Raw genomic sequence first — 15,332 nt, forward strand, 5'->3', positions numbered from 1 at the left:
TGTTGATTTGCAAACTTTAATCAATTGAAGCAAATAATTTACAATTAGTTTTTTTTTTAATTACGATTTAATTAATTAATTTTTTTTTAAATCGAGATTCGCCTTAATTACACACGTTATATACTCATCCGTTGATAAAGTTACAATTCACACCTTCACAAATAGCCAAAGAACTAAGTGGCGATACATGACTGTTTATTAAAGGGACATTACCTTGTTCTTTCACTATATCGTTTCCACACTATATTAGTGTTAAACTATTGAATATTTTCCCTATATCGGTTCTACTGATATTACTGTTAAACCCCTATTTTCTTTTACTCTATCGGATCTACTGATATTAGTGTTAAACCATTGTTTTTTTCACTATATAAGATCTACTTATTTTAATGATAAACTTTAGTTTACTTTCACTATATAAGAATTTCTGGTATTAATGTTAAACCACTATTTACTTTCACAATAGCCGATCTAGTGATATTTGTATTCAACCATTGTCTACTTTTACTATATCGGATCTACTGATGTTAGTGTTAAACCATTGTTTACTTTCACTATATCAGATCTACTGATATTAGTGTTAAACCATTGTTTACTTTCTCTATATTAGATCTACTGATATTAGTGTCGAACCATTGTTTACTTTCTCTATATTAGATCTACTGATATTAGTGTCGAACCATTGTTTACTTTCTCTATATTAGATCTACTGATATTAGTGTCGAACCATTGTTTACTTTCTCTATATTAGATCTACTGATATTAGTGTCGAACCATTGTTTACTTTCTCTATATTAGATCTACTGATATTAGTGTCGAACCATTGTTTACTTTCTCTATATTAGATCTACTGATATTAGTGTCGAACCATTGTTTACTTTCTCTATATTAGATCTACTGATATTAGTGTCGAACCATTGTTTACTTTCTCTATATTAGATCTACTGATATTAGTGTCGAACCATTGTTTACTTTCTCTATATTAGATCTACTGATATTAGTGTCGAACCATTGTTTACTTTCTCTATATTAGATCTACTGATATTAGTGTCGAACCATTGTTTACTTTCTCTATATTAGATCTACTGATATTAGTGTCGAACCATTGTTTACTTTCTCTATATTAGATCTACTGATATTAGTGTCGAACCATTGTTTACTTTCTCTATATTAGATCTACTGATATTAGTGTCGAACCATTGTTTACTTTCTCTATATTAGATCTACTGATATTAGTGTCGAACCATTGTTTACTTTCACTATAGTGGATCCACTGATATTAGTGTTAAACCATGGTTTACTTTCACTGCATCGCGTCCACTGCTTCTTTAGAGGCCTACTCCACTCTAATGTCAATATCTTTTATTGACGTGTTGTCTTCTACTTGCTCGTGATTGGAAGGTGGGGATGGGTGTGGTGGCTGGGGGGGGGGGGGGGAGTTGCTCGTAACTATCTTTGCAGGGGCCAGTCACGTTTGAAACATCTGGCTGTTCTACGAGGATGTTCAATGAAGCAATACACGGAGAACGTAACTCTTGATAACAACATAGCTATCGTCCTATACCAGGAACCATTCAAAACAATGTTGCATGTAAACGATACGCCTATTATAGCTTCATTCTGGAATGGGGTAGTTCTATTTTTAAATATAACTATCCCAAACTAAATCATTAAAAAAAATGGCATTCGTTTAAACTTGCGACTTTATTACTGTGTACTTTTCTAACTTATACAGTTGTTATCGTGAGGTTTTAAATAGACGTTTAGAGTCATAAAATACTTTGAAAACAGTCTACTGACTCCATTGTTAAAAAAAAATATTGATCAAAGGAGGGCGTAGATCTCATTGAGTAGGAAAATGTAGATAAAATGTTGTTGCCAGTGATAAGGAATATTTATTGTTAACTTCTGGCTAACTTGAGTGAAGACGGGTTAACAAATCTACTAAGGTAAGGGAAGTGATTGCTTATTAAATTAAGGGAGGTAAATACTATTAGAGTCGCAAGTTTTAAAAAAAAATTATGTTTGTCTTTTTTTAAGTTCCAGATTATCTTTTCTCTAATTAAAATAGTAGATGTAATTAGGTTATTATAATATATATGAAGTATTTCTGTTTATTTATTGTTGTTTATTTTTTTAATTTAAAAATTGCACAGGAGCACAGTTTGTTTTTTTAAATAATGAAATTAGCTAGTCTTATAGTCTCACAGTCTGCCTGTAATCAGTTACTGAGCTGACACTAATTCTTCTTATTTTTAAATCAACATAAAATTAACAAGAAACAACTACTTTAAAGCATACTATACGATAAAAACTCGATTGGAAGATATTATTCATTTGTTTTTAAACTGAGCGTTTCATACTCGTTTTTCACCGAATACGAAAAGCAAAGAATGGAATTTAAAGACAAACGATTTCACAAGACATTCCGTAGAATTTGATCTTCAAAACACACAATGTGTATTCGGTTTCGAATTTCGCGACAAAAAGGAACATTTCCTAACCTGTCTGATATGGCAGACACCTGCCATTCACCACGTCACTTGCGTGGGAGGGGGGGGGGGGTGGAGGGGAGAGAAATCGATATTGGACAAATTCTGTTTTTTTTCATCTCTTGAAGAAATCAGCTTTTTTTTTTTACGGCTAGGAGGAATAAGGTTGATTTGTGTTTTCGTCTTTTGGTGTATCTCCTGTCTCAAGTATAGTGGCCCACACCAGTTGGAAAACTTGCAGATTTGATGTTAAATTTTGTGCGGGATAAACACAATGATTCTCCGTTAACGTAAGTGATATAGTGCTAGACTGCTAATGCTCCTTATCCGTATCTAGTACTTTAACACTCTAAACATAACACTTTAACCTATGACATTTAAAAACATTAGCCCTAACAAATTTTTATTAAAAAACAGTTTTTACCTCAAGTGAAGGTCAGAAATATATATATATATATATATATATATATATATATATATATATATATATATATATATATATATATATATATATATATATATATATATATATATATATATATATATATATATATATATATATATATATATATATCGTATATCCATCGTATACATCGTATACTATTGTGTATGTTTTAATTAACCTAGAGTTTGTTATATAATTCACCCTTTGGGTATTTTGTTTTAAAGTTTCGGAAATTCAAGTAAAGTTCATAATGGTTGTTGCTTTGATGTAACGATGCAACTCGATTATATTAACTTTGTTTCCAACGCTTTGCTGAGAAGGCTTAACAACGGAATCTTTTTATAAAAGGGGGTAGGTGTTGGCGGTTTAGGCTACTGGTAGTAAACTGTAAATAAATCTTTAACCAAAACTTAAACCAAGTTGTACCATGTCCTTCAAACTAATTCTGTCCTTACCAATAAACTTCCATACTTCTATATTTTGCTACCCCTAATTCTCAAAATAATATTGTCGATACAGCTATATTGGTTACCCCAAATCCTCCATAGACCATCCACTACAATATCCTCAGTATCCCCACACTGGACCCCAAATAGACCATCCACTACAATAGCCCCCACACTGGACTCCAAATAGACCATCCATACAATATCCTCATTATCCCCACACTGGACCCCGAATAGACAATCCACTACAATACCCCCACACTGGACCCCGAATAGACCATCCATACAATATACTCATTATCCCCACACTGGACCCCGAATAGACAATCCACTACAATACCCCCACACTGGACTCCAAATAGACCATCCACTACAATATCCCCACACTGGACCCCGAATAGACCATCCACTACAATACCCCCACACTGGACCCCCAAATAGACCATCCACTACAATATCCCCACACTGGACCTCAATTAGACCATCCACTACAATACCCCCACACTGGACCTCAATTAGACCATCCACTACAATACCCCCACACTGGACCCCAAATGGACCATCCACTACAAACCAGTATTCCATAGGTTCGCTGAATCACGTGAGACTGAACGTTGCCGTGTAGAAGTGAAAGGTCACAGGTCACCAGCTGAGATTGTTGTGAGTTGATCTCAGATAGATAGATGTGTGTCAGCTCATTGTTTACACGATAACGCTTAGCTCAGAGTGTTTGTTTAGAGAGGGCTTGATCGCGAACACCCTAACCAAGGCCGGGGTGCATCTTGGGAGTTTATATGGGCGTTTCTTGGGGCGTATCTAGGGGAAGTTTATTGGGCGTATCTCGGGGCTCAAGTATGGGAGTATTTAGGGACGTTTCTAAGGGTGCATCTATGGGAGTATTTAGGGGCGTTTCTAAGGGTGCATCTATGGGAGTATTTAGGGGCGTTTTCAATGGCGTTTATATGGGAGTTTTTAGGGGAGTTGTCAAGTTACTGTCCTCGTCATTTTGTTGAAATTCTCTTGGGTCCTTGTGTGTCCAGGGCACTGTATGGAAAAAGACGTGTTGGTTTTTAGAACTTTGATTATTGGTTAGGTTAGGATATCTATAGCGTTATAACAAAAAATTCGGTGAACACTTGGGGACGGAGTGGTCTAGCGGTAGATAGCTGGACGGGTAGCCCGTAAGTCTCGTGTTCGAATCCGGGTTCAAGTCAGTTGACCGTCACTGAGTCCACCCAACTGATGGGTACCTAACTCACGTTATGGAAAGTAAAGGCGGCTGGGCATAGTGCTGACCACACTATCTCTACTTCACTTGCCCTATTGACCGTCAACGGTCTATAGCTCTAAAAACGACACTCTGTTGGGGGTCGTGTCTATGGTGGGTCAAAAGCCTGTTATAAAAGTTCAAACGCTACTCTCTTGTATTCTTGCAACACATTTCCAAGAAAGTCAAGTACACATTCAAAGATTTTCCCGCAAACACGATGTGACTAAAAATTTTCTTAGAATTGGCTGGGTTTTTAAGTTTCCTTGTTGTTCTTTTTTCTCAAATAACTGAAACACCAAATTTGGAATTTATATATATATATATATATATATATATATATATATATATATATATATATATATATATATATATATATATGATTATAAAATATTTTAATTGTCACATGGGTACCTATTTAAATAAAATAAGAATAAAATGCTTTCACTATGTTTGTACCTTATGAAATATCTTGTCTGTATTCATGTAAACGTGTGGTTTGAAATAATTAACCATTTGAAACTTTATCCAAAATATCCATTCCCCAAATCTACCACCAGTTTATTTAACAAAGAACTAAAAAAAAAAAATTCCTCCCCTAGACGCTGTCTACTGCACACGTTTCCTTTTTTTACCACTGATAACTTGCACGTGCCGTGAGCCTAGTGTCAACAGAAACGGAGTGACCTTTACCGTGAGCAGGCAGTAGAGGCGCGCGCTCGCCCAGCTCTAAAAACACGGGTCCAAACCAGACAAGGGAGATCACGCTAATCTGTTTCACTTTCGGCTGTTGTCTCCCTTCGGCAGGGTGAACCTTGTTTTCGCCCCTTGTTTTCTTTTTTTTTTTTTAATCAGTGTCTGCTGTAAGGTTAATTATTCGGGGCATGTCTCTAATTAATCGTAACAGAAAACACGGGGTAAGAAGCCAGATAATGTACTCGATTTAGTTTCTCGTTAATTTCTTTTTGTTTTTCGTTCGTTAATCAACACATGTTCATCCCCAAAGCCAAAACCTAGAATTCGTTTTACAGTAAAATTATGTTTTAAAAAATAACAAATAATGGTTTAGAATTTACGAATCTTTGAAAAGTTACCATTTTGTTTGAAAAGTTTCACATTTTTAAAAGTTGAAAATAAATTTAAAAACTTACAAATGTTTAGAAGTTAAAAAATAAGCTTCAAAGGTTACAAAGGTTTAAAAAGTTACCAAGTGAAGAATGTGCCCAGTAATTGAGTTTATACCGTACATGTTCCAGAAAGAACCAACAGATAAGTATGTTAAAAACATAATATTATAAACAATGTAGTAGTAGCCTTATGACATTTTTAAATCAAACGATGAAACGCTTTTAAAAACCTATAATTATTGGCCATAATTTATATTTCAACTCAAGTTTAGAGGTGTTTTTTCTGATATTGCCTTAGCGATGGATTTTAAAAAAATAACAATAAAGTTTTCGGGCACCAAAGTGGTACCAAATGTAATTGACAGTGTTACTAAAACAGGTACCAAAAACTCGTTTATTTAAACTAAGTTCACCCCGGTGCATACAATACCTTGGTATTTATAAATACACTTGGGGAAAAGCACGAACAATATTTTATTTAAAAATCTAAAAATAAACCGTCCTCGTTATCCCAGCATTGACAAGGGCGTCAGTGTTTACCACACGAAGAAAGTGACTCGTCTTCAGATGAATGGAGATTTGCCTTTTTATCTTTATGAGCTACACAGACGAAAAAAAAACTTAATTGAAGCCTTTCATCTCATCCGCTTCCTTCTGAAGAATCCTTATTTAGAAAACTGAAAAATAAAAACAACTTCCGGTTAGATAATGAAGGAACTTTCGTTATGTCTTGGCTTCAAAGGCGTATACTCAAAACGGACGTGTTTATACATATAAATTTGCATGCTCACATACTCACAGATGCACACGAAACATAGATATACCAATACACACACACACACACACACACACATATATATATATATATATATATATATATATATATATATATATATATATATATATATATATATATATGTTTATTATAAATATGTACATATATATATAAGCGTGTGTGTGTTAGTGTGTATACTTGCTTGCGTGCGCCCTAAAAAAACGAATTGCATTTTTCACATAGCTTTTTTCACCCACTTGACCCAGCGTGCGGTCTCCTTAAATTGGACTTTCACTTTTCTGGTGTAACAGGCAGCAACAGCATACACAACACAGCAGCAGCATCGGTGCTTGTGTATTGCATTGTATTGCAGTGAATTGCATTGTGCTGTGGTTGTGGTCGCTCCCAACCAACTGCAGACAGACTGCTTTAGAGACGACAGGGATTTAGAGATACGAGACATCAAAGGAAGTAAAACAATTTAAAAAGCAGGGTGGGAATGATTTAAGGGGAGAAAAAAAGTGACAGGAAAGGCCTTCAGCTAAGAATCAAGACATTATTTGTTATCGACCCCCCCCCCCCCACACACACACAGACACACATCCACCCTTCCCTTTTTTGTATCCAGCTTTGCCTCTGAGCGGCAATAAAATAAATTAGCGATGACAAAACTGTTGAGAGGAACAATGTCCCTCAAGGCATGGTCTGACATTTCAAATATTACTAGTGGAACCTTTCTTTGGGAACTTTTCAAGTATTCCTAGGGGAACCTTACTTTGGGAACGTTTTGAAATATTACGAAGGGAACCTTACTCTGGGAACTTTTAAAAATATTACTAGGGGAACCTTACTTTGGGAACTTTTTTAAATATTACGAAGGGAACCTTACTCTGGGAACTTTTTGAAATATTACGAAGGGAACCTTACCCTGGGAACTTTTTAAAATATTACTAGTGGAACCTTACTTTTGGAGCTTGATTACTAGGTGAAACTTACTTTGTAAACTTTTCAAACATTACAAGTAGAACACTACTCATAGTGAAAAGTCGACACGGGGAACATTATATTGGAAGCTCTATTGAGGCTTCTTCGTTCTTTACACATTCGTTGTATTACACTCTATCCACCCCACACCTACCCCATACCCACCCCACACCCACCGCACACCCGCCCCACACCCACAGCACATCCACCGCAGACCCACCCCACACCCACCGCACACACACCGCACACCCACTCCACACCCAACCCGCACCCATCCCACACCCATCGCACACCCACCGCACACCCACTCCACACCCAACCCGCACCCATCCCACACCCATCGCACACCCACCCAGAATACACGCACTTAAACAGCTATAAAACGTTTAGCATTAACATATGTGTTATTATTATTTAACTGAGACAAATGGTCGAAATTTAAAAGCATTTCTATTTATCTTCCCCTTTTTAAAAGTTTACTACTTTCTTAACAAGCCATTTACTTTCCAAGTTCTGTTCGAGGTTTTATAATAGAAATTTACGAACCAAAGTTCAAATTTTTTGGAACACTTAAATTATCAAAGAAAACAGCCTGTTTATCATTTATAATTGACACGTCTTTATAAGACTGAAATAGACTTCCCGTCTTTACATACAGTTTATTAGGCGCTTAAATCGTGTCAAATTTATTTTGATAAACGTAAAGTTATGCGCTTTTACATTAGGACGAAAGGGTTTTTATTTAAAGTAAAATACATAATTGAGATATTAACATTATTCATAGTATCTTTATAGCTGCATCTGCATAAAAATAATATTCTGACAAAAAGCAAGCTAATTAGTTAATTAACGTCTAGAGAATTTCAGCCTGTGATTTTTTTTCTGCTGACAAAGTAAACATAACTCGACGGAGGCTGTCTAACATAACTCGACGGAGGCTGTCCAATACATGCACTCCAGTAAATGCGCTCTAGAACTTTCTTTTTGTTAATGTATTGGCTAGGGTGCGGTTGTGTGTGCTGGGTGGGGAGGGGATGGCTTTAGGAAGGTCAGGGGTCAGTGCTTTAGAAATTCGCTTCACATTTAGTGGTCTATGATCTATAGCGTAAGAAGCGAAAACAAAGATTAATAATCTTTTAATTGTCATTGTTAGAAATGAAGTGATACCTTTTAAGTGAAAAGAATGCATCGTGTTATGGTGGTGTTGATATGGTGGTTTGGAAGTAATTGTTTGATGTGGTAATGTTGTGTATGATTGGTGTATTTCTGGGTTAGGGATATTGTCACGTTAGAGGGATGTTTTGTGTGGGTGTTATTTTGTGCGAGTGTTGATGTGTTTGAGTTTTGATCTTTTGTGTGGGGAGTGATGTATTGTGTGTGAGGTTATGTTTAGTGTAGGAAACTATTTTTGTGGGAGATGTTTTGTGTGAGTGTTGATGTTGTGTGTGAGTGTTGATGGTGTGAGTGAGTGTTGATGTTGTGTGTGAGTGTTGATGTTTTTAGTGGGAAGTGATGTTTTGTGTGGGAAGTGATCTTTTGTGTTGGGTGGGTGTTTAGTATGAGAGACAATGTTTTGTGTAAGTGATGTTGTTTTGAGTAAATGTTCATGTTTTGTGTGGGAAGTGATGCTTTGTGTGGTAGAAAATATTTAGCGTTGAATGTGATAATCTGTGTTACTTGATACTTGATCCGACGGTGACAATGTATGGGGATAAACTTCTATAACAGCAACCTTACTCTTGACTCTTGTTGTGTAAACTACTACACACATTTTCAAGTGAGGTCATTAGCACAATCAGTCAAAAGCACATGACTTGAAGCAATTAAATTAATGCGAAGGAAAAACGCATGCATGCATCAGTACAAAGGTCACGTTCATTAACCTTTTCCTTACATTGTTTACTTTTCTTAGGGCTGCTTTTTTTTTACGTAAAAAGGCAAGTTAGAATAAACGGAGAAAATTTTCCAGCAGTCTGAAAATGGACTCGTCCATTGAATGGGGGTGTTGTAAAGTAGTACCAGGGTCATTGCTAGGCTTGGTCTAGACATTCCTTACTAATTTTAGGGTTTTAATCCTTGGACTCGAAACACTAAATCTACTATTACTACTGTTAATCTAACGCACCTGTTTTTGTAAGCGTCCATTGCCTGTCGCTATTAAAAAGGAGTACTCTAATTTACGAGTGATAAGCTATTTATTGGTAGTAGGCTAGTGTGCTGCTTAGTAGTCAACTGAACATTGGTCTAACACCGCTTTTTTATAACTATTTACTGCATTTGATTAAAATGAATGAACTTGTAGTAATTCTATTTTATTAAACAAAGAAAAAAAAGATGGACGTGCTTTAATAATATTGAAATCATATAATGAAGTTTGTTCGATTAAAAAGTGAGTTAGTCAAATTAAATGTCAAGCCTTGACGTAAAACAGTGATTTTAATCGTCATTTATCATATTCGATTATCATGGGAATACTAACGAAAATGTACCAGTTTAACTGTATCGAAATGCCTCGCATGATATTAATAGTATCACTATTGCGATAGATGTCATAATCTATAATTGTTAGTATTATGATTTTATCACTAGCCTAGCATGTGAATGGCGTCATTCACCACAGGGCAGTCAAAATACCCAACGGATTTTTAAGTACAGCTATATTCCTCTCGCGATGCTATACAACATACAGTTTTAAAAAGTCTATAAAAATGTTTTTATTGATCCCCGCAGCTCCTTCAAGGCCAAAGTTTATTGACAAGTTGTTGACCGGGGCCTCCAACCTTAGCAGGATCTACCCAGGCAAGTCCCGGACCTCTAAGAGAGCATCCTCACCCGAGCAGTCCAAGTTTTACGTTGCATACCCAGCCACCCACTCCGATCCTATTGGGGAAGTTCTACCCGCTTGCTCCAGCAAAGACGCCACAGAACAAAACGATGAACGCTTCGTGTGTGAGAGATGCAGCACTGTGAAAGATAGGTCTTCGTCTTCAGACCCTGTGAAAAATATTTGCGTTGATTGTGATGAGAACAACGCGTATGAAGGTTTCGATTTTCACTTTGAATACACGTCGGATGTACACTCTGGTGTGAGGGAAAATCAAGAAGAACCGTTGTATGATGTGGTGTCCGATGTCAATTCTGTTACCGATGTTGATATCGTAGATTCTGGCAGAAATTCCAATACTTTCGCTTTCCAAAATTGTGAGGACCATTTGCGTGAAGAAAAAAATCAGGATGAGGTTGTTTATGAGTTTTGTAACACAGATAATTTGATTGTGTATGAGGAAGTTGATGTTCGAGACACCACTGGTGAAAACTGTGACTCGGAGCTCTCTGTTGATATCCCAGACTGCTCTGATGCAGCGAACCCACCGCAGATCTCTCCAGGGTTCGTTCGCAGACAGTGCCAGGTGTTCTTGCAGTCCACACAGAGCCAGGAGAGCTCACCTTGTACAGGTAAAAAAGTGCAGAGGTCCGCCAGCGATCTGACCTCACCTGCAATCCGGCACCGGCAAAAGAGACAATCTGAAGGAAAGATTGAGCAGGGTGACAGATGGGTGAAGAATTATAACTTGTCCAGGAATACCAAATTCACTGAGGCAGTTATGGCTAAAGGCTATGTCAAGGCTTTAGCCGAACAAATTAACCACCAGGGGGCCTTGCAGATCCCTGAAGATGATGACGATGATAACGATAAAAAGAAAAATGAGGATGACGACTTATCTATGCTGATGAGTTATAAAAGCGACGAGGCACGCAAGAGTCTGGTGCAGGAATTAATAGACGCTGCAGAAAGGAGCAATGGCATCAAAGAAAATGGAGTCGGTGGTCCCAACAGAACTCCCACTAGACATTTGGTGACTGGCAACGACTCCGCTGGTAGCCACGGGTCCTGTAGTTTAGCATCTTCCACCGCTAGCCTGCATCTTCCAAAATCTCCCATCAAAGTGAATGGGGATGTGAGTCACTTATCTATAAACAAATGCAATGGTAATACGAAATGCAATGCTCAAAATTTAAGTGGCACTTCAGGCTCATCGCCATCGTCTAGTAATTGCGTCAAGAAAACATCAACATCATCACCTTCTCCCAAACCGTCTCCTAAATCTTCACCAAAACCTTCACCGAAACGTTTTTTCCTATTCTCACAATCTCAAAAATCACAGCAGTCGTCGGCAGAATCGTCACCGCAAAGAGAAAAACCGCCCGTTGACTATTCCAGCAAGCCCAGAATTTCGCAAAAGATATCCATGTCTGGCATCCCCTCCCCCTCCTCAACGACCACGTCCCCAACTAGATCAGCCACGTCACCCGTAGGTAACGATTTCACCCAAAGAATATCTATTCTCACACAGACTCTGTCTTCATCCAATGACGACGAAGTGTTTTTACGAGAAACGTCGAAACGATCCAGCGACACGTACCGAGACTCAGTGTTCCGGACTATTTACGACAACGGCCCGGCCTTGTCGGCGGCCGAACTGTTTGACTCGAGCTGGTCGGATTCGGACAGTTGTGATGGGAGCGATGACGATGAAACGGATTCTAATAAAAAGCACGCAAAGAAACAAAACAAAACCGAAGAGGATAAACCTGAGCCACAGGTAATTCATTTAATAATGTTACCTTTTGTTGTGTTGTCATTTTGTTAATTTATTCAGGATGACTTGTGAGCTCATCGTGGGGACGGCGTGGTCAAATGGTAGAGCGTTTGGCTGCTAGCCCGAAGGTCTCAAGTTCGGATCTGCTTGGAGTTGTCACGGAGGGACCTCCACCCAACTCTGATGGGTGTCTGAAATTGATGAATACTTTTTTGCTTATTATAATTTGAAATGTCACTAATTACATTCGAGACTTAAAATTTCAAAACTAAAATTATCTAATAGACCTACTTAATTATACCCTCACCCCTTCCACAATCGAATCTTATTCCAATAATATTGAATTAAAAAAAAACCCACTTGTAGATTTAATTCAGGATTTTCTAGTTAGATTTAAATTCTCTTTATCTGGCAACTATTGTACCACTGAGACTGTTACACAATCCTGCAGGTCACTGAACAGCCGGAGGTCCCGCCTGCTGACAAAAGGTTCAGGGTCGCTTCTGAGTTGCTGCAGACAGAAAGGGATTACGTTTCCAGACTGCATCTTTTACACCAGGTAATTATATTATTATAAGCCATCACAAATTAAAATGAGTAGGGGCATCCTTCCTTTGATGAGGGGAGGGGAGTGAGGACAGGTTACGAAAGTGCAACGGATAGAATCTAGATCTAGATCTAGATCTAGTTGATAAACAATAAATAATAAATACACAATGAGATAATACACACTTAAGAAAGAGAGCATTTTTGTATTTTTAAAAGAAAATTTGCTGAAAATTTTTATTTCTAAACTAAGTGGTTTAACTTTTCATTTAAAATTGATCATTTGTACAAAGGGACATGGTTTCTTTCAAACTTTTCTTCAGGAGAGTGGCGCTTAAAATTTCTGGGGGGAGGGGGGGGGGGGGGAGACACTGATAAATCAGATTATTGATTAAAGTAAGGCTTTAACCAATCTTTGTATTATGTATGATTTATTTTCTTTCTATATCGTCAGGGTGTGTGGGAGGGGGGGAGGAGGTGTTGGGGAAAGCACAAGTAATAAAACTTTATTTTAAAACTATTGTATCAGTGGGCACTGAAGCCCACGGTACAGTTACAGGTACTTTGTAACTGTACCGTGGTTTGCAATCTTGAAAGTGGGATTTCAGAGGCGTAGCGAGGGGGGGGGGCGGGGGGGTCGCACCCGGTGGCCCCATGTAGGGGGGTGACACCAAGGCAAAAAACAGTAAAATATATAGAGAAAAATTTGAGGGGGCTGGGGGGGGGGATAATTAAAAATTTGTTTTCCCGGGAAGGGTCGCTACGCCTCTGGGGGGTGACACCATTAAGTGCCGCACCGGGTGACACCCGACCTCACTACGCCACTGTGGGATTTCATCCCTCATATAAAGGTGAAATGTGTTTTGTTCTTATATTTCTGCAGGGATTTTTTTTTCGGTTGGATAAAGAAAACAGGCAGCAGACAATTCTTCCACCCAACACACTGAGTCAAATGTTCTCCAACACCAAAAGTATTTATCTGTTTCATCATGACTTTCTCCTGCCACAGTTGGAGGACAGGATGAAAAACTGGTGAGGATGCTACACATCAGTCTAGTTTTTATACTGCTGAAGTGTTGTTGTTTTTTTTAAAATCTTAATGTAGGTCTGCACATTATAGATTTATTCTTTTTTAACCAGTTTTGTTTCCTTATTGATTCCTAGTCAGTTCAGAATAAAACAACTGAATTATAGGTCTACTTATATTTAACTATACTTTTTGCTCATTTTTAGGGAAAAAGATCCAAGGATAGGTGATTTGATGAAAAAAAATGCACCTTTCTTGAAAATGTACACTGAATATATTCGCAACTTCGATCAAGCAATGAAATTGATTAATCAGTGGTTAGAGAAATCAACGAAATTTTCTGAAATAATTCAAGACATTCAGGTACTAGTCCTGCCTAAAGCAGTGCTTCTATTCAAGCAGTTATTTAAACTTAAATTTGGCAACAGTTCAGGTTTTTAAACTTCCTTCATTGTGTCATTTAATATATGACCTATTTAAGAGGATTGAAAACATGTAATAGTTAGTGCTTTTTAAAATGTTTTTGTTGAAAGACAATAGACTAGTTGAGTCAACTACTTAAAACTGCTTTTATAATTTTCCTGAAAAATACCCATTTTAAAGTTTTATTAATACTCTAATGACGTACAATTTAAATTGGGTTCTTTTAAACATTGATAAATCTTACTAGAAGGGAGATAACTATTGAAATATACTTGCTTGGCCAACTTAGAAAATTGGCAATTGGATTTTAGTTATATCCTGAAGGTTTTTAATTACATTTTCTATTCATCTTATAACAAACACATGTTTGTACTCAATTCCAGAAACTTCCAGAGTGTGGTAGTCTGTCATTACAACATCACATGATGGGTCCCATACAACGAGTGCCACGTTATGAACTGCTGTTAAAAGGTAGATAGGGGAACACAATCATTCTAGCTGGCTGCACATTATATTTTTGTATTTTCATACAAGATCGTTATCATCATTTAACATTAAGATTTAACCTACTGATTGCATATCATTGTTCAGACTCAGCATTTTTAAAAACTTAGATTTGAAAAAAAAAAAAATCCTGCTCATAAAAAATAATGTTGTCAACTTTGACTTTCAATATTTTTCTAATTTTAGGTGATAAGAAATAGTTGGCATTTCTTTAGCTTTTAATGCCTATGAATGAGAGTCTTTTTCTGCAAAAACAAATATTAGTAAGAGAACAAACAGTACAGCATACTAGATACTTATTTTGTCATATTAATTTTATAAAAAAATATAAAATAAGTACTAAGGTAATTTATTGACAAATTAACTTTTTTCTCAGAATATATCAAACATCTACCTGCAAATTCTCCTGATATGAATGATGCCAAAGGTAAAGTTTCAAAATTCTTTTTTTTAGGTGAAAAAATTTATGAAGAAAACCCAGCTTTAAATTTTTTAGTAAAATAACTATTTAAATGTATATTTCTATTCTCAGATGCCTTAGACCTAGTATCCAAAGCAGCTTCACACTCCAACGATGCCATGAAAAAAATTGTAAGTACTCAAGTTCAAAATTTCTTTAATTTCCAATGTAACACTTCATAAATGGACTTCTGGCTTTCAAATTAAAATAGTGCCTAGTGGAACAAAACTTAGGG

The 15,332-nt window shown here is 36.8% G+C and overlaps 1 protein-coding gene across 1 annotated transcript in view; it reads left to right on the forward strand.

The window, feature by feature from the left end:
* Positions 1-15,332, forward strand: part of LOC131937317 (FYVE, RhoGEF and PH domain-containing protein 4) — an 89,730-nt gene that overhangs the window by 69,554 nt on the left and 4,844 nt on the right. Inside the window, exons 4-10 of the mRNA XM_059294616.1 lie at positions 10,267-12,140; positions 12,589-12,696; positions 13,567-13,715; positions 13,917-14,073; positions 14,517-14,604; positions 15,014-15,064; positions 15,170-15,228. Of these exons, the coding sequence (XP_059150599.1) occupies positions 10,267-12,140; positions 12,589-12,696; positions 13,567-13,715; positions 13,917-14,073; positions 14,517-14,604; positions 15,014-15,064; positions 15,170-15,228 (2,486 nt within the window). The remainder of the gene's footprint in view (positions 1-10,266; positions 12,141-12,588; positions 12,697-13,566; positions 13,716-13,916; positions 14,074-14,516; positions 14,605-15,013; positions 15,065-15,169; positions 15,229-15,332) is intronic.

Source organism: Physella acuta, unplaced genomic scaffold (assembly GCF_028476545.2).
Source record: "Physella acuta isolate Inbredline_101_S28 unplaced genomic scaffold, ASM2847654v3 ptg000207l, whole genome shotgun sequence".
NCBI classification, from domain to species: Eukaryota; Metazoa; Mollusca; class Gastropoda; family Physidae; genus Physella; species Physella acuta.